Source organism: Euprymna scolopes, chromosome 2 (genome assembly GCF_053919585.1).
Source record: "Euprymna scolopes isolate OS-2025 chromosome 2, ASM5391958v1, whole genome shotgun sequence".
Taxonomy (NCBI): domain Eukaryota; kingdom Metazoa; phylum Mollusca; class Cephalopoda; order Sepiida; family Sepiolidae; genus Euprymna; species Euprymna scolopes.
In genome coordinates, this window is record NC_136483.1 from 151,334,479 (window position 1) to 151,355,145 (window position 20,667).

The window sequence follows — 20,667 nt, forward strand, 5'->3', positions numbered from 1 at the left end:
ATTCGAGCTACCAATATATAAATGTATGTATGTTTGCATGTCTGCTTAAAACTTTTGATAGAGGTGATGGATTTTCACAAGATCAGTATTGTTTTTAAGCTTGACCTTTCAAATGACAAATATCGAAAAATTGGCTAAAAACATTAATTTCTTCATCTTCAACTGGGCACTTTTCTGCAAGGAGGGGTTGCTTTTTTCGCCGATGTTGTCGAAAGTCATCCCCTGTTTTTGATTGTTTAGCCTTAATTTAAACCTATGTCACTTCCAGTTTGGCAGTGGTCGTAACAACAAAGACGTCACGTTTTTTTTCCCCATTGTTTTCTTCCTTTTGAGCCTACCTTCCTACTACCACTTTTGTTTTTTTGTTTTTTTCTGCTCAACATATACCTCCGGGCAACGCCGCGCTGAAATGCTAGTATATATATATATATATATATATATATATATATATATAAAATGCCTGGGACAACAACATCACCATGATTTGTCATACTGTTTTGCCCAGGACTCATAAATAACAATATCATAGTATTACATATAAGAAGAGATATATAATAATAAAAAAATGCTTAATATCCTTTATAGAGCAGGTGTTTAAATAATGCGTTGCCTGAAAGAAAGAATTTATCATTTTTTATTATGTTGTGTACCAGAAAAAAGTAGATGGCCCTGCCAAGGACACAAAATAGTAACAATACCGTATTATACATGATAAGTAGTACAAGTTATTCAATGCAAAGTGCTCAATATCGTGGATAGAGAAGGTATATTTACATGTCACGTTGGGAAAAGCAACCTAAGTTTGTGTTGTCATACTATTTTATACAAGAAAAGATAATCAGCATTACTCAAGTTATATTAATATTACAGTAATTACATTTGCTAAGTGTGGTTGGTTGGTTGTTTTATGGCATATCAACCCTTTTCGGGTTATTTAATGCCGAATCCAAAGATTTTGAAGAAAATTTTTTTAATAGAATATATTTGTTGTTTTCAAGTCGGTTTCTCTTCAACCCATAGTTGGGACCCTAACAGGTACTACCACTCTGGGTCAGAGTGGACCTGGGAGCAATGGCAATTAAAGGGTGGCTCCACACTTCACAAAGCCCGCAAGCTGGGGCCTCACCACTGGATATAGTTTAAGATCATATCCAGGACCTGGTAAGTGTGAATCTGCATGTACAACTTGGATGTGTTCAAGTCCAACGTTAACAAATTCCTAATGAACCGCCCCCTTAAGTAAACACTTCATCAAATCTACACACTAACGTAATGTACTTGCAATAACCCTTATCCCTGAGTGGCTTCCGGGCCTTGATAAGTGGTGACCACTGTGTAAAAAAAAAAAAAAAAAAAAAAAAAAGAAAAAAAAAGAAAAAGTGTTTCCATCTAAAAACTAGAAATTTCATAAGATACATGCTTATGATTTTTTTTCATTTACTTTTTCATTAATATTTCCATAAATTTTTCCTTTGTGTTAATTTCCTTTCATAATTCCTTTCTAATCCATTTTTGCATTATTTCTTTTCATTCATTTTCATTCAATTTTTTCCTTCACTTTTTCCTTTAAATATAATTTTTCATTCATATTTATTTATTCCGTTATTTTCATTAATTTTTCTTCATTTGCAGTTATTCCTTTATTTGCTTCATTCATTGTTTTCACTTTTCATCATCATTCTTTTTATTCAGTTTTCATCTATATTTTTCAAATGATTCATTTTTCATTCAATTTTTTCTCATCCAGTTATTTTAATTCATTTTTCATTAATTTATTTCCTGCAATTTTTCATTCACTTTCATTCTATTTCCCCAGTCACTTTTTCATTCACATTTTCTTTATTCAATTTTTCCATTCATTATTTTTCATTAATTTACTAATTTTTTCATTCACATTCCATTTTTAATTATTTTCTTGTTCGATTTTTTTTATTCATTTTTTCTTATACATTTTCTTTCATTTTCCTCCAATTTTTTTTTCAAACTTTTTCTTTCACTTTCCCTAGTCCTTTTTTCATCCGGTTTTCTTTCATTTTCCTTCATTTATTTTCATTCATTTTAATATGATCGACTAATTTAGGAAAAAAATAACCTACTCATTCTTCAAAAACGGATAATTTTTTTTTCTAATTTTTGGGTGACGATATTTGGAAGTGGATACTAATTTAAGGCAGACAGAAATCGAAGAACAGCTTACAGTGTGTTATTGTATTTATGAGATTCATACAGGAGTATACTTTCGAAAACACACAATTTTAGTTTTATACAAAACAAGCTGAGCATGAAAAATTTACTTTCAGCGTGACTAATATTTGTGCAAATTTTTTTTACAAAATTCAAAGCGTGATTATTGAGAAAAGTGCGAACAAATGAAAGGATGAACGATTTGGGGGTAATTTTACCTTTATAATGGCCCAACAACCAGAATTATCCCAGAAAATCCATTCTGGCAAAAATTTACTTTCACCATGACTAATATTTGTGCAAAATTAAAAAAAAAAAAAAAAAAAAAAAAAAATCCAAACATGGTTAGTGAGAAAAGGACGAACAGGAGTGAATTACTACGTCCAATCCCTCCTTTGTCGAGGGACCAACAAATAAAACAAGGTCAAATTACTTACCCGTAATTTTTCGAGCTTCTTTCTTCCTAAGTAACCACGACAAAAAGCCTGGAACTTTATAATGGTCCCGGTAATCTTTTCATCACGTGTAACCTCTAAACCAGTAAGAGCTCCTGCACGGAAAAAGACCTGGAAGAAATGAAATGTAAATTTTGGTGAGAAAAGAGTTGCAATTTCAAATAATGTTACAATTTTTTTCCTTCAAATTCAATAAGCTAATGAACGATATTTCTGAGATTAAATAATCATATCATATATACACACACACACTAGCTGTATATACCTGGCAATGCCAGATTTAAACATATTGGCAGGCGGAGGGTTTAGTCACATACTATTTAAGATACACCGAATATCCTAACTTCTTACGATTTTGCTGAAAGTGAACCACATTGGATTTATGGAAGCATAAAACATCTATTTTTGTCAATGAAAATTAAATGGGAAATAACTCAGTTTCAAGGGGAAATAACTCATACAGCTTAAACTATTAATAATTGAAAATAAATTAAATTAAATTAAAATTAAATGAATCAACTTTAAATGATATTTCTAAATAGAATAGAATTGTCACAAACATGGAGCTAATTATTAAAATAGATTTATTTAATGCAATATGCAAATGAGGTTACTTCTTGAATGTAGATTTCCTTCGATTCCAGCATGAGTTTATTTATTCAAAGTTTGTAAACAACCGTTTTTAGTATGAAAATTAATTTGTGCCTTTTGTACATGTTAGTTAAATTGTGAACACACACAAGAATACGATTTTATCATAATTATATGATGAGAATAATGGAAATAGTATTCAGACGAAATAGAGAAATAAAAAAGAACAAACCGAGTTATGTGTTCAATGTTTCGTCTTTATTTCATCCAGAGGAAGTCTTGAAATAAAGACGAAACATTGATGAACATGTAACTCGGTTTGTTTTCTTTTTATTTCTCTCTCTCTCTCTCTATATATATATATATATATATATATATATATATATATGTGTGTGTGTGTGTGTTTAGAAGTACAAACTTTATGCACACATTTAAACATAAGCAGAAATCTCTCTAGAGCTCTTTTGGGTATCATCTCATCAGGATAAAATCGACTGCATAAAATGAAAAATATTATTGGCGAAAATAAAGAGCAATGGAGGACATGTGTTTTTTTATTAGAAGGTGCCAAAATATTAAAATGAAAAATTTATTTTATTGTATTTAAATATGAAAAAAAAAAAAAAAAAAATGTTCCCCATTGCTCATTATTTTTGCCAATAATAATATTTTTCATTTTATGCTATTGATTTTCTCTTGATGAGATGATACCCGAAAGAACTCTTAGAGAAATTCCCGTTTATATATATGATATTACAGATTTTATACTGCTATAGTAAAATTCTAGGAATTTCAAACTGAATCCTTTATTTAAAATACTGATGGTAGATTGCTCTCATTTTATGTGTTATGTGGCCAAATAGATAAAAAGTTAAGAGATATTCTAAAATAAATTTGATTTGGTTTGGTTGTTTTTATTTTACAGCATATCAACCCTTTTCAGGTTATTTAATGCCGAATCCAGTGATTTTGAAGAACAATTTTTTAATAGAATATATTTGTTTTTTTCATGTCAGTTTCTATTTAACCCATAGTTGGGACCCTAATAGGTATTACCACTCCGGGCCAGAGTTGACCTGGGAGCAATGGCAATTAAGGGGTGGTTCCACACTCCCCAAAGCCCGCAAGCTGGGGCCTTACCATCGGATATAGTTTAAGGTCATATCCAGGACCAAGAAAGAAATGAGAAATATTTGAGATGAGGATTGATATATATATATATATATATATATATACACACACACATATACATATATATATATATATATATATATATTTTAAATTTTAACTACTATTGGCTGTTATTTTCAATGTTTTGACAAACGTGACTTCCAAACTTCCTTAGGTGCATCTTGTTGAAGTAAAAGACAATTTGAATTATTGTCAACGCTTTGTTTTTTTTATACCCAACTCTATAATCCATATCTTAACGTTATTTCTGAGATGAGATAATGTTATTTATACTTTATGTTACCTATTTTCATAGTTTGTAAAATTCTGAGGAATTCAAACCAAACCTTTTATTTAATCCACTGAGTAGATTTCTCTCATTCTACACGATGGAACGATAAAATTGTCACCCTAGAAAAGATGACAATGATTCCATTTTCGTTTGATGAAAACCGATTTTCTTTTTTTTTTTTTCTTTTTTCTTTTGTTGTAGACCATCTACTAGTTGGCTAGTTATGTACAAGTCCCAAGAGTGATAGAAGCCTTCTATCATGTCTGAAAGTGATACACTGTTCAACAAGTGAAACTAGAGATGTGCCACTGTACAACTCGTGCTCTCTACCCGATCTAAGTTATGACAACAGGACCATTGCCAGCACCCTCAAAATGCACTCCATTGGCACAAATAAGAGAGACGTGCCTAAGGTGATGAAAACAAAGTTTCCGGCCACGGTTATGGTCTTTGGTGTGGTTTCAAGTGAGGGCTACATCATGCCAACTCACATCTTTGAAGTCGGCTTGAAAGTCAACACCAAAATGTACCTGGATGTGTTGAAGAGTATGGTGATCTCCTGATGCAATCAGGTTGTCGCTGGCAGACCTCGGGTGTGGCAGCAAGACTCGGTGCCGGTCCACAAGTTGAAAGAGAGGCAGGCTTGGCTTCAGAAAAAGTGCTACAACTTTGTACTCTTTTCTCACTGACCCTCCCCCCCCCGATCTGAACCCGCTGACTACTTTGTTTGGTTATACATCAAGAACATCACCAACATGACCTCCCATAACACCAAAACTAGCTTGATTGCTGCCATCCACTGAGTATTCGCTGAGCTCCCGCCGGCACTTGTGAAAAAGACATGCTCCCACTTCCAGATCCGTATTGAGGAAGTGAGATTGAGGCTGAAGGCAGTTACATTGAATAGATGTCAGCTCTACTACATAATCAAGTTACCAGAATTGATTTTTTCAATAAAAGTTTTAAAATAAAGCCGTAGTGATGTTTTCTTTAGGGCAACACTTATCGTTCCACCCTGTATATGTCACATGGTCAAATGGATAAAAGCGATGGTTAAGAAATATTTTCGCATACATTTTATCTAGCCATTGTGCGTTCAATCCTTGATCAAGGAACCTAAAAAAATAACTGATACTCATCATCTCATAGAATGAGAGTATCGATAACAATTTTGTGTAATTTTAATGAAGATTAAAAAAAAAAAAAAATCCCAAACATTTTTTTTTTAAGATAAGGTTTGATCATTGGTATTATTCAGACTATTATTTTCATCTTCATTATTTTCACGTTTCGGTCGATGTAACCACAGACCTTCTTCAGGTGCACCTTTTTAAACTTATGAATCTTTCTTTCAGTTCAGAATCCTGTATGAGATTTCAGACTTAAAAAAAAAAATGCTCCTGAAGAAGGTTGGAGGTTACCTCGGTTGAAATGTAAAAATAACTAAGATGAGTATAGTAGTCCGAATAATTATATTTTTTTGTACTTAAATAATTGTATTAAATTGTTATGAAACTGATTTTTATGTTTTAATTTCTATTCATAAAATTATTGGATGTAAATAAGTTTTAACCTTAATTAATTGAGGGTTTGCTAGGAATTTTACAACCAGTTTAAAGGATTTTCAGCGCTTCTTCGATATAATAGCAAAATCCGGAAATCGAAATATTGAATTTCAAGTAAAACATATGGTATCTACTTAATTGCCATCTGGAACTTAGTAACATATCCCAAAATTACGAAAAACGATAAGATAGAAAATTAATTATTCATGAAAATAATTTTCGAAATAAAATTCAAGTTGACAAATAAACAGCATGAAGTCAAGGGAAATAACTCGGTCAGTCTTGTTGCAATTAATGATGGATTTCACTGATTAAAAAAAAAATCTTCAACGTACATGTTTTATGTCAGAGGTGCACACACTTTTTCAGCATGAGAGCTACTTATGACATGACTAAGTCTAAATGATCTACCATATACTAAAAATGCAAAACACAAATATATTGTAAATTATTTTTATATGTACAGTATATGCAGGTGTACGTTGCATTATTGCATCAACTTGTAATGTGCAGTACAGATCTATACATTTTTTGTCATCACCTTACTCTGATGAATTGCATTAGATGGAATCAGTCAGGGATGCATAGTCCGAACAGTAGCTGCTAATAGCCAGTCTTAAGCAGACATAAACGCTCATCAGTCATGGTGTGTTGTATTGTTGGTATCATAAAAGGGGTACCGTTGTATGATCGTCTAAATGTTGTTGTCTATTTGGGATATATTCATATCTAATTGTTCATATGCGGTTGTGTGTGTGTGTGTGTGTGTGTGTGTGTGTGTGTGTGGTACATGTGTTTTGGACACGCCTTAACTTCATGCGTCGTTGATCTTGTCCACCTGGAATTCATCTTGTTCTTGGAGGGGAGACTGGAAACCTGTTTTCGACGAATATTCATTCACTCCAAGACGATGAAATGATTTTATATAGTTTTTTATTCACCTTCCAGGTATCGACCGCAGAAGAATGGAAAGTGAACGTCTTTGCTTGCGTGGGTACTTCCAGGTCTTATTTTCACACACGTCAGCACCGCCCCCCCCCCCCCCAATGAAGGGGAGGGGATGACCTGTTAAACCGTCCGCTCTTCTTTACGTCCAAAACCCAACTCACTGACTCCAGCTAACCTGATCACGTGACTCACACGCAGATCCAATCAGCTGACCCCCACTTCCGGTAAAATGTGTCTACAATATGATTTACTATATTTCTTTATTGTCCACGTAACCTACATCTAAAATCTCAAGTGTTTAGACCCAAAATTGTCAGAGGAGTTTGGTAGAGTCTGTAAAGGTCAACTCTGTAAACTTTGACCTCTTAGCAGCCAAATTTTCACCCAAAGACTGATTAAAAAACTTGCTGCATGTCTGAATACCTTTTATGCAAAATTTCAAATGTTTAGACTCAGAATTGGCTGAATAGTTTGCTAGAGACTGCAAAAGTCAAATCTCTTAAAACTTTGACCCCTTGGCAGCCAAATTTTTGGCAAAAAACCTGTTAAAAGCTTGTCCTATGTGTGAATACACTTTATGTAAAATTTCAAATGTTTAGACTAAAAATTGGCTGAGTAATTTGGTAAGACCGCAAAGGTCAAATTTTTTAAAAACTTTGACCCTAATTTTGACCCCTTAACATTCATTGTTTTGGGGCTCAAATCAAATTAAAAAGTTTGATCCATGTTCAAATAACCTAAATCTGAAATTTCAAGTGTTTAGACCCAAAATTGGCGGAGGAATTTGGTAGAGTTTTCAAAAGTCAAATCGTTGAACTTTGATCCCTTGACAGCCACATTTCTAGACGAAAACCGATTAAAAAGATTTTCCCAAATCTCAATACCCCTTATGTCAAATCTTGAGTCTGTAGACTGAAAATTGACAGACTAGTTTGGTAGGGAAATGTACACATACAGATAATTTCACTTTTATAGATAAATAGATGTGTGTGTGTGTGTGTGTTTCATGTAGTGACATAAAATTTTATAACAGTACATGAAATAAACACATTGGTCTTTATTATAGAGTAAAGAATTTGAAAGAGAATCCATATAATGGACACAATTTAGCCTTTACTCGTATTTTAGTGATTACCTATAATCCTATACTTAGTATAATATTTTATGTATCGACATAGTATTTACTGAAAATACTCATTCTCTATGAGGATGAAATGCACAAGATTCCGTGTAGCTTAATCGTCTCATATATATTAGTGTTGGGACGATTAATCGGAATCAGAAGAATCATAACTTTTGAGGTATTGGACTCAGTATCAGAAAAAAATGTGCCTATTTTCTGATACCAAAAACGATTCCTTAAATTATCTTTCTTTTTTTTTTTTTTTTATTTTGTTTAAAACAAAATCTTCCACTGTTGCTAGTGATGATAAAATAATATTTAATATTTAAGCTACTAGTAAAACCAAAACCTATAGATCACCCCCACTACAAGTTTTTTTTTTTTTTTTTTACGTTTGGGAAAAATATGCACATTTAATATGTGTTTTTACAGTGATCGTGAAAAAGTGACAATTTAATAGCTAAATATTTAGAGATTTATAAAGAATTGAAATCAGGAATTTAGTACGAAATCGCTAATTGTATCAGAATCAAGAAAAATATTAGCATTGCTTCATCACTAATACATAGGTGTATTTGTGTGTGTTACAGAAGATAAAAAAAACAAAACATCAGTACTGTCAATTTGAAAAATAAAAAGGGGGGAGCTATAGTTGGTCACTTGTGTCAGACTTTCTTCAGCCTCTGGTTTATATGTCTTTCTGAAAAAAAAAAAAAAAAAAAAAAGAAGCTTTCTTGTGTATTTTGTGACTTTCTAACAGATTTCTTATTTTTATTTTTGTACTATTTTTTTTATTTTCAATATTGGATTTCTACCAACAAATTTTCCTTACAATACATGTACATTGTGATTAAGTTTTTTTTTTGTTTTTGTTTTTGTGAAATTAGTGATTATATATATATATATATATATATATATATATATATATATATATATATATATATATCTCCCGTTACAAACCTACCAAACGAATCTATTTCATGTTAAAGGAAGGGAGAAAAATAATACCTAGTTGGATCCCTCTTTACTGCCTAATGTGAATTAGGAACAAAAAGTTTTAATCAATTTCTATGAGATTTTTTTAATTCTTTCTAAACAGATTTAGAAAAAAAAATTTTTTTCTATAATTAATCCTTTCCTTTTTTTTTTCTGTTCTACATTTTTTTTTTTTTTTAAACATTCATTTTTGATGGAGAATGTACGCTACACTACTCGTAAAAACTACATTTAAAGGGACTGAAGCAGAAGCATTATTTTCTTCTAGCGACAAACTTTCAGCTAAAGGTTGTTTAGCTTATTAAAGGGGAGTAACTCTTTTTCTTCCTGACAGGATTTCCCCTCTTTATCTAAAGTAAAAAGAGGTTAGAAACATACATTAAAATATAAAAGTATTAACCTCCTAAAGTTCCAGGACTTCTTTTTTATGTGGAAATATTCAACCTTTTTGTTTATACATGTCTGCTTTTGTGCGTAAGTCAAAGATTAAAAAAAAAAAGAAAGTCTATTCAACTTTTAAAAGGTAGAACGCAATCACTATATTTATAAAGATGTGTGTAATACAAACAGACACACACACACATTGAAACACCGATACATGTTGGTGTATGAACTTTGAAACTAATTAACAGATCATTATAAATTCTGTAAAACAGCAGCCAGGTGTTTTTTTTTTTTTAAATTTAGTTTTATGAAAAGGAGGCAAATGGAGGATGGAAAGAAAAAAACCCAAAAAAAACTTCAGGAACCTCCAATCTTTGACACTTTATTACTAGGGATTAGAGATCAATTAATGTTCCTAAAATTCCAGTTGTTTTAGATTAAGGCTTTTCATGGTGCCTAACATGGGCACAATATCTAATTTGAAAATCAAATATTTCAGATTTGCATGAAATTGATCCATAATAATTAGACACTAAGCAAAACGCACTAAATTTACCTTAATAGATTTTGAACAAAACTGGAAGAAGGGTTAGGTGAGAATTAATTATATTAATACCCAGAATATTCATCTTGTGACAGGTATTCTGTCTCTCTTTATAGTCATGAAAATTTGAACTGATTTAAATACTTGTACAGTTTGTGATGTAATCTCCAGTAACTTAGTGTTGCCACTTTCCAGCAGATTACAGAAGCAGCAGGAAGATACCAAAGTGAAGACTGCCAGATGATTCAACCCATGATGTACCCCTTTCCTCATGTTAAGAATGGCCTACTAAATAGAAAGCCATTTTTAACATGGGGAAACGGGGTGGATGAGATTTAATGTTGACATACGATTTCCGGTGTAAAAAAAAAAAAAAATTTTTTTATTAATTTAATAAATTTTGCGAGAGATCAGGTCATAAACTGAAGTACCCGGATGTCAAAATTTGAAATTTTCTCTCATTATAAAACAAAATCAACTTCAAAATCAAGAATAGCACTGAATAATGTGTACAAAATGTCAGCCTATTAAAATTCAATCAGACTCATATAAAAGAAATTATGCTTAGACAACCGAGAATTAAGTTTATAGTTATTGAAATGACAAAATTAAAAAACAAAAACAAAACTAAACCAAAACATAAAACTAAAAATAAATAAAAATAAAAAATAGATAAATAAAAAAATATATTCTCTTATAAATTTGGATTTTTTTCTGCATTGATATTCATATTAAAAACCTCTTTTTATACATTTAAAAAGAAAATACAACTTTGTTATATATTCATCTGCAAAAGATCTAGCTAATTTGCATATTCTTTTAAACATCCATTTTAATTAATTCCCTATTAGTTTTTTTTTTTTTTGGGGGGTTTTCTTATGGGATGATCATCTTTCATTAACTATTACGTGTAATTATATCCATGCAGATATTCTACTTGATTTATACTTGCATAAAAAGCTTACGGTAAACACAAATCTTTCTATATATATATTTATATATGCATATATATATTTGTTTAAAAAATTTTGTCTGTCAGTTTTTGATCTACAAACATAAAACTTCATATATAGGGTATTCAACCCCATGCAAAACTATATATTTGGGGCTTAGGCGGGAAAAAACGGTGCAAAATGTGAAAATTAAAAAAAAAAAATGGAATTTACCAGGTTAAGGTCGAATGACGGCATTACAAATATGCATGCGTAACGTAATAGATATAGGTTCATGTTTCAATTTTTAGCCTTGCAGTAAACATGTCTTCATAGATTGTGCTGAAATACATTGTATTGCCAATACCATAGTACAACAGTAACAAATAAAAATTGAATTGACAGAAACAAGTTTGATTTGTTGGTTTAAATTTAGACCTGATTTTGAAAATACGAAATAAATGTGTCCGCATGCATGTGAACACGAATATGAAAGATGAACAGCTATTAGCCTAAGAATATTTTAAAGGAAGGATAATAAAAGATAAAAAAAAAAAAAAAAAGAAGAGAAGAAGCTTTAGAGCAAAGAAGATAAGATGTGGATTGATATGACAATTATAGTCTGTTGAGACTAGTGGAAGAGGCTAAGCACAAATCACTTTCCTAGAACGCACGAATATAGAGGAGTCCTAAAGGAGTCTCCAAGGTATATTTCCATGGGAACAGGCGCAGCAGGAGATACAGATGGGAAAGATTATATATATATATATATATATATATATATATATATATATATATAGAGAGAGAGAGAGAGAGAGAGAGAGAGAGAGAGAGAGAGAGAGAGAGGAGAGGGGAGAGAGAGAAAGAGAGAGAGAGAAAAAGAGAGAGAGAAAAAGAGAGAGAGAAAAAGAGAGAGAGAGTGATGGAGGGATGGATTGATGGAGAGAGAGTGATGGATTGATGGAGAAAAGAGAGAGAGAGAGGGATGGATTGATGGAGAGAGAGAGAGAGGGATGGATTGATGGAGAGAGAGAGAGAGGGATGGATTGATGAGAGAGAGAGAGAGAGGGATGGATTGATGGAGAGAGAGAGAGAGAGGGATGGATTGATGGAGAGAGAGAGGGATGGATTGATGGAGAGAGAGAGAGAGAGGGATGGATTGATGGAGAGAGAGAGAGAGAGGGATGGATTGATGGAGAGAGAGAGAGAGAGGGATGGATTGATGGAGAGAGAGAGAGAGAGGGATGGATTGATGGAGAGAGAGAGAGAGAGAGGGATGGATTGATGGAGAGAGAAAGAGAGAGAGAGAGAGAGGGATGGATTGATGGAGAGAGAGAGGGATGGATTGATGGAGAAGAGAGAGGGATGGATTGATGGAGAGAGAGAGAGGGATGGATTGATGGAGAGAGAGAGAGAGAGGGATGGATTGATGGAGAGAGAGAGAGAGAGAGGGATGGATTGATGGGAGAGAGAGAGAGAGAGAGAGAGGGATGGATTGATGGAGAGAGAGAGGGGATGGATTGATGGAGAGAGAGAGGGATGGATTGATGGAGAGAGAGAGGGATGGATTGATGGGAGAGGGGGGGGGATGGATTGATGGAGGAGAGAGGGATGGATGATGGAGAGAGGAGAGGATGGATTGATGAGAGAGAGGTGGAGATGAGAGAGAGAGTGATGGAGAGAGAGGAGGGGAGGAGGAGAGGAGAGAGGAGGAGAGAAGAGAGAGGATGGATTGATGGAGAGAGAGAGAGAGAGAGGATGGATTGATGGAGAGAGAGAGGAGAGAGGATGGATTGATGGAGAGAGAGAGAGGAGGATGGAAGGGGGGGGATAGAAAAATGGAGATATATTTTGACATTGTTAGCTGTCCATCTTAAGCTTTCTTTGAAGGTCCTTACTTACAATGCGAGGTTTGCAGTTGGGGTTAGAAGATAAGCGGTGGGCGGTGGGGAGTGACACAGATGAAGTGAAAAACAGCAGAAGTCAAGTCGCAAGATATCCGTTTGGAACATGAGGCATTTTTTTTATATCGTATGTTTTATATATATATATTTTTATATCGCATGTTTTATATATATATTTTTTGTTTTGTTTTAGGTCTCTATTATGAAGCCAGTTAAAATTTTCTAAGCATAAGCACTTTATTTTTTACACAGAAACCTCCTTTCATTCTCGAGAGACAATGGATATTCCCTGAAAGAGGTCTGCACAAAAAGATCTATACATAAACAAGAATTGTGTAATCCCAACCGAGGGACTGCCAAAGTCCAAAGCGAACCACAGAATTACCCCCCCCTCTCTGCCATATGTAACACGATGTCACTTTAATATAAGTTAATATTATCAGCATAATTTTTGTACCACTTAAAAGAAGTTTAAAATAAACAAATAAATAAATAAATAAATAATAATAATAATAATAATAATAGGAAATTTACTGTTTGAGAAGCACTCAATATTAAGAATTCAAATCTTAACGGGTGAAAATACCAGTCAAGTGCAAAATTTTAATGAACCTATCTATTTATTAAAATTAATTTTTTTTTTTTTTAATTTTTAAATAGTAAAATATTCCTCTTCAGAAAATACAGTTTTTTTTTTTCTTCTTTCGTGTCATGGTGGAGGGAAGCAACTCCTGGCCTTAGAAATTTTAGCATACGAAAATAATGAAAATGCGAAACTAAAATCGTGTTGACATTATCAACACCATAAAAAGAACGTTTCTTTGTATACGCCATTTTTTTAATGCGTGCATATACCAGTGTTTAAAAAAAAATCTAGCAAAAATCAACTAATGATCAGGTTTTCATGAAATTTTCGAGATTTATTTATAATTGAATTAATCATGAATAAACATTTATTTTTATTTATTTATTTTTTTTACTTACTTTGGATTTGTAGATAGAAAATGAAAAATTCAATATTACGATTTTTTTAAAATTTAAATTACGGCTTTTTTTTTTTTCAACATATCAGTGGAATTGCAAAGTAAAAAAATCTTCATCTGTGTAGATAAGTAAGGGGATCTTTTAGGTTTTAGTGCGATTTCTCTAATCATATCATACTAGCAGGCTGCCTGGCGTTGTCCGGTCGTAAGATACGCTTAAATATGATATTTTAATTCATGCAAATTACAGATTTATTATTATAGAGACAATTCTGTATAGATTACTATATTAAACCTAATATATAGTAAGGAGATCCAAACTATATATTAGTAGTGGGACAATTCCAATATTTTCCCCGATTCCGATACAATTACAGATCCCGATTCTTTACAAATCTCATTAACTACAAGATTGTTATTTCCCCTGATTTTTGTAAAAACATGTTATATACGCAGGTATTTCCATAAACATAAAAATACACTTGTGGATGATGATCTATCGATTTTAGTTTAACTGGTAATTTAAAATCAATAAATATTTATTATTTTATCATTATTACCAGCAATGGAAGAGCTTGGTCTTTAAAAAATTAAATTAAAGAAAAAAGACAATTAAAAAAATCTTTTTGGCATCAGAAAATAGGCATCAATTTTTCCGATTCTGATATTCTCAAGTTTCCGATTTTTTCAATTCCCGATTCCAATTAATTGTCCCAACATAGATATATATATATATATATATATATATATATATATATATATATATATATATATATATAAAAACAAGGATTCTTTCCATTTTTTTTTTTTAAATAAACATATAATGCATCATTTCTGTTTTATTTCGTTTTGTTCAATGTTTTTTTTTTCTGTTTTCGTTTTTCCGATTTTTTTTGGAAGTTTAACATCGTTTTTATTTTTATTGAAACAGGGTTATTACTTCGCTTATTCTTTACTTTACCCCCCCCCTCCTTACACATACACACCTACAAACACCCGGCAAACACCGGGTACCCCCGATAGTAACTATATATTTGTATATCTTATCTTGAATGTAATCAATAGAATAGAACACGGAGTCGTTTCTTTCTTTTGTGCACATCAAACTGCTTTTCTTCTAGCACGACAGACTGATGCAGCGGCGACATATGAGCACGATCTCAAAATTAAGACCAACCAAATCAATTGATGGGTCTTGCCACACTAAGATACATTGCTGACTCACAAATGACGGGTCACATATGAACTAAGATGGCTGCCAGAATAAACACGTGATGTTCAGTCATCCATGCACTTTTTTCTAGCTAATCAGAGAATTTCTAATTTTTTTCTGAAGAGTATATGCATGAAAGGAGCCATTATTAATATAATAATAATCGTTTGTTTCTGCATAACGAAACAGATCTGTAAAAAAAATATATCAATTTTAATATGCTGGAGGAGCTGTTTTGCACGGAAAATATATGGATTTTGAAATATAACTATACTGTTACTCTTTATATATATATATATATATATATATATATATACACACACACACAGATATGAAGTGTTAGAAAATTGAAAGCATGAGGGTCAAACATAGATTTGGAAATGCCTAGTTTCAAAGTTATAGGCCGTTGAAACAAATACTGACCATCATTCTTTATTATAAAGATATAACAAGTACAATTTGCGTGATAGTGCACTATTATTCCTACATATGAAATAGATAAACCCTATCCCTTTGAGTATCACAGGTAAAATAAGTCTGGGTCTGGTGTTGCCACATACAAAACCAAACTGAAAAAAATGATACACAGAACAAACACAATAGCTGTGAGGCTCAGAAAAAGTTCTGAATGTTACGATTCGCAACAGCGCTTTGATATCCAACATGGGGAACCCAGTGAGTATCCTAACAATGTTGGTTCCTTTTTTCAGATAGCCAAATACAACAGACAAAATAGAGACCTCTTTAAAATACTTTGAAGAGAGTGGAATATGTGGATATATTTACTAATTGATGTCTAGTATCTATTGTTAGGATTTTGCAAAAAAACCTCAGTTATCTGAAATTTCACGAAGGGCTTTCACTCGTTTTGTTTTTGTAATGGCTAAGTGGTTAAAGACATGGACTAAAAACCTGAGTGCGCAAAGTTAGAATCCAGTTCATTCCACAGAAACACTTACCTCACACCCATCCCTAACCTTTTATCAAACTTCCTGAAAAGAAAGTAAATAATTGTTTTTACCCCCTTTGCATAAAACTTGAAGCATAGATTTGAACCGCTTACGTCTAGCAACTGTGCTTCAGAATGCATAATGATCAGTTAATTAGTATAGGAGTACATTCTTTAAATACAAATACATAAACATACAAACATTCCTAATTTTATAGAGATAACTTATATGCATATAAACATCAACCAAAACGTTGCGAAAATCACACTCAAGATGAGAACAGTAGTTCGATTAATCCAAATAATATGAATAAACAATCCTCATCTCAAATAATCAAAAACGTCATACATAAAAGCAGTTTTAAAAAAAACATACCAGCCCACAAAAAACCAACTGGACTCATGAAAAGGAATTTCAAAAACTACCTGGAAAATATAACCGGTGAACCAAGTGCAAGAGAGATCCAAACAATTGCACATAAAGAGACAGCCAGAATCTTAAAAGATCTTAGTTGGAATGTATAAGATAGCAGTTGAATGTCTGACATCCTGTAGGATGTCCCATTCCCAGCTTAAACAAACTGATAAGAAAAAAAAAAAAAAAAGATAGTATGTCATATATATAAAGCCATAACATGTTGGGAGCAGGAGTACTCAGGGGTACTTAGTCATTGGTACCAGCTCGTTTACAATAAATAAAATCTCATAAGGAGTAACGATCATAAGTTATAAATGCTCAAGTCTGGCGAAAGAAGCCATGCTGGATTTACATCTATCATCTGCTAACGTTTCCCTTTTGTGAATTTGCTTACCTTAGAGAAGCGCAGATGCCATGACCCCCCCCCCCACACACCTCCTCTTCAACTCTTTTGAAATGAACCATTCCTTATGTAAACATTTAGATTAACACAACATCGCTTGAGGGAGAAGAAATGAAAGGAAAAGATTATAAACAAACAACACAGGATACAATTTTTGTCCAGGGATTTTCCAAAGTAATCTCTGTTTAGTTTACAGATATAAATAACTAACTGCTTAACATGGAAACGACCAAGCATATATATATGTATGTATATATGTATGTATATATATATATATATATATATTATTTTTAAAATGTAATTATCCACTGACACGTGTTTCGTCGTCTACGACTCATCAGAGTGGCTTTACCTAGCGAGATTCGAAATCGGGACCCAACGGTAATGAGCCTAAACCCTTACCCCATGACCATCTCGCCAGCTGTCTAGATATACCGCGATTTACTTAGATGTTGTTTTGTTTTGGTTTTAGCGATATGTTTTGAATGAATTCAATCATTTACGAAAGTGCATTTTTACCTAAATGCGAGTTGGGAATAATTTTCCCTTTTAACCAATTTGGTACCCCCACATGGGGAGCGGTATATATATTATTTTTAAAATGTAATTATCCACTGACACGTGTTTTGTCGTCTACGACTCATCAGAGTGGCTGTACCTAGCGAGATTCAAAATCGGGACCCAACGGTAATGAGCCTTAACCCTTACCCCTGGACCATATATATATATATATATATATATATATATATATATATATATATATATATATATATATATATATATGAGGGAGGTGCATTCACACACACACACGTCATTTATAGAGAACTAGGGATCAAACCTACAACGATCTAGTTGATACTCAGCAGTTCTGTCCTCTGAGCTATGGGGTGCCCGCAAACATCTTCAAATATCTTTTTATATAAACACTTGACCACTACTTTTAAAGTGCTTGATTTGTTTGTTTATTTTAAAACAAAGAGCTTCACATAAAGCTAAGTAAGCAGCAAGCAGGATCATTTACAACATTGCTCTACACAAGAGGGGGGGGCTTTATATATACATTATATATGAACGGAAGAAAACCCTGCGTGCCGACTACGTGGAAAAAGGTTGGAGATGCCATGCGATTCATATTGAAGTTGGTTGTTATGGTTTTCTAGGACACTCAGTCATTTCGTTTCTTACAAAAATAGGAATCACGGGCAGCAATCTGAAAGTCTTAAGAATAGCTCAATTTGCGTCAAGCTGGATTTGGTCAAGAGCGAAAAGACTTCAGCATGAACAGACGTTATAATTTCTCCTTGGTGATCATTTTTTTTAATACCTTGCCCGGTGGCAAAAGCTGCTTGGTAGCATCAGGAGTGGCAGTATCGCCTTGAGCTACCGAAACTTATCAACCTGATGAGGGCAAGATATCGCACATACTTTTACATGCAGGTTAGAAAAAAAAATGTTATAGTGATGAGGCAATTTCGGTATTTTCCAATTCCGATACAATCACAGATTCCCATTCTTTTAAAACTTCTAAATATTTAGCTATAGAATTTGTTTTCTTGGATTACTGTAAAAACCCATGCGATACATACATATTTTTTTTTTACAAACGTAAACCTTTGAAGGAGTGTGATGTTGAGATTTTATTCTTGCTGGTAGTTTTAAAATGAAAAAAAATTTATATATATATTTACCATTAGTACAAGCAATGGGAAATTAAGTTTTAAACGAAAAAAAAAAAAAATAATAAAATAAAAGAATCGTTTTTGGGATCGGAAAAAAGGGCTCAAATTTTTCTGACTCCAGATTAAGGGTCCGAACAATATATATATATATATATATATATATATATATATATATATATATATGCCAACATCAATATATTACATATGAAGGACTCCCCTGTGGAATTTCCACAGGTCCCGCTAATAAAGGGTGATTTTGCAATGAATTCATAAATCCGCCCCTCCATATTCAAAATGTTTAACATAAGAAAAAAAAAGTATTCATAGCACTAGTTCTGCACTATTAAGCAATGAATACAGCTTTGTGTTTTTTGTTTTACATTACATATATGTAATAAAAGGCAAACGTTGGGCCCATTTCTTGGATTAATGGTGAAGTAAACACAATGGCTGCACAATCTTTTTTTGTTATAAACTGCGTTGCAAAGTAAATTTGCATATTGGTTTTGAAAATATACATTTTTTTTTTTAGTTAAATAATTCTTTTGTATTTTGATATAAGAAATAGTTCGGTTTGATTTCTTTGACAAATATTTGCCATTTCAGTTTCGATGTTCCTGATTTTCAACAAAGTTGCAATTTAGTTCTAAACGGCAAATTAAAAGTCGAATTGATTTTTTTATGATCACATTTAAAAAAAATAAATTTGTATAAAAATTACCAAAATGTTTATTATATATATATATATATATATATATATATATATATATATATATATATATATATATATATATATATATATATATGATTTGTTGTGGGCGTTTTTTAGCGATATTAACAACATCAAAATGCTGTTATTCATTTTTTTCCACTACCTTAGCGATTTTTAAAAGAGCTATATGCTCTTTTTGTTATTCGAGTCGTCTCCTGTTTTTATGGGACGTATTTTATTTTTTTATTAAATATTATTACGTGCATAAAATGAAAACCTATAGACATGCGCATATATATATATATATATATATATATATATATATATATATATATATATATATATATATATGTACACTAGCAGGCCACCCAGCGTTACCAGGTCGTAAAATACATGATATTTTAATTCATACAGAAACTGAGACATGTGCATGCGAATGTTATGTTATTTATGTTTTTTCTAAAAAGTTCACTTCTTGTAAAAAGTTAAAAACTTGAGCTGAGATCGAAACCAAAACCTAAAGACAATGAGTCAAGTACGATAACCATTAGGTCAGCTTGACACAATCTTTAAAAGTGTTTTCAAAACTACTTATTTTTAACATAAAGAATCCGTCACGTGAACAATTCAGCCATGCGTATTTGTGAAACAGTTGACAAACATTAAAAGTTCACTGATCTCACGTACCAATTTTTAAATTTTGACCCCTTACCAACCTTTTTTTCCTGGATGAAAACCGATTAAAAAATTTTCCACATGTCTGAATACCATATATCCCAAATTTCAAGTCTGTAGATCAAAAATTCGTTGAGTATATAGGTTGAAAATTCACCATGACAGTTTTGAAAGGTAAATGTATCTTACATCACAGACTTTAATAATCAAACAGTTTCTAGCATAACATTTTACCCTGTAACTCGTTAAATAAACCTATTAAAGTTTATACTTCGTCCTCCGAATATCATCAGACATAGGTGTTGCTTTTAAAATGCAACTGCGATTATTTTGATAATTTTAAGTTGCGGACTAAAATTTAAACAGTAAACATTGGATCGTTTTTATTTTGAGTTATGATGATTCAGGAATGTATCGAAAACAAATGCAAGCATGGATCACTGATCCAGAGACGTTCATAGGAAACACACTGAACAGACCAGACTTGAAAATTCAAGTCAGCAGATGTTCCATTTTGCTTCCATTTTTGCACCCCTGTCTTTGGGTG

General features: G+C 32.2%; 1 protein-coding gene across 6 annotated transcripts in view; it reads right to left on the reverse strand.

Moving 5' to 3' along the window:
- The window catches only part of LOC145297667 (unconventional myosin-XVIIIa-like), a 794,600-nt gene that overhangs the window by 181,489 nt on the left and 592,444 nt on the right, over window positions 1-20,667 (reverse strand). For all 6 annotated transcript variants that reach the window (XM_080143864.1, XM_080143857.1, XM_080143848.1 and 3 more), the window contains one exon: window positions 2,622-2,750. In XM_080143864.1, the coding sequence (XP_079999990.1) occupies window positions 2,622-2,750 (129 nt within the window). The remainder of the gene's footprint in view (window positions 1-2,621; window positions 2,751-20,667) is intronic.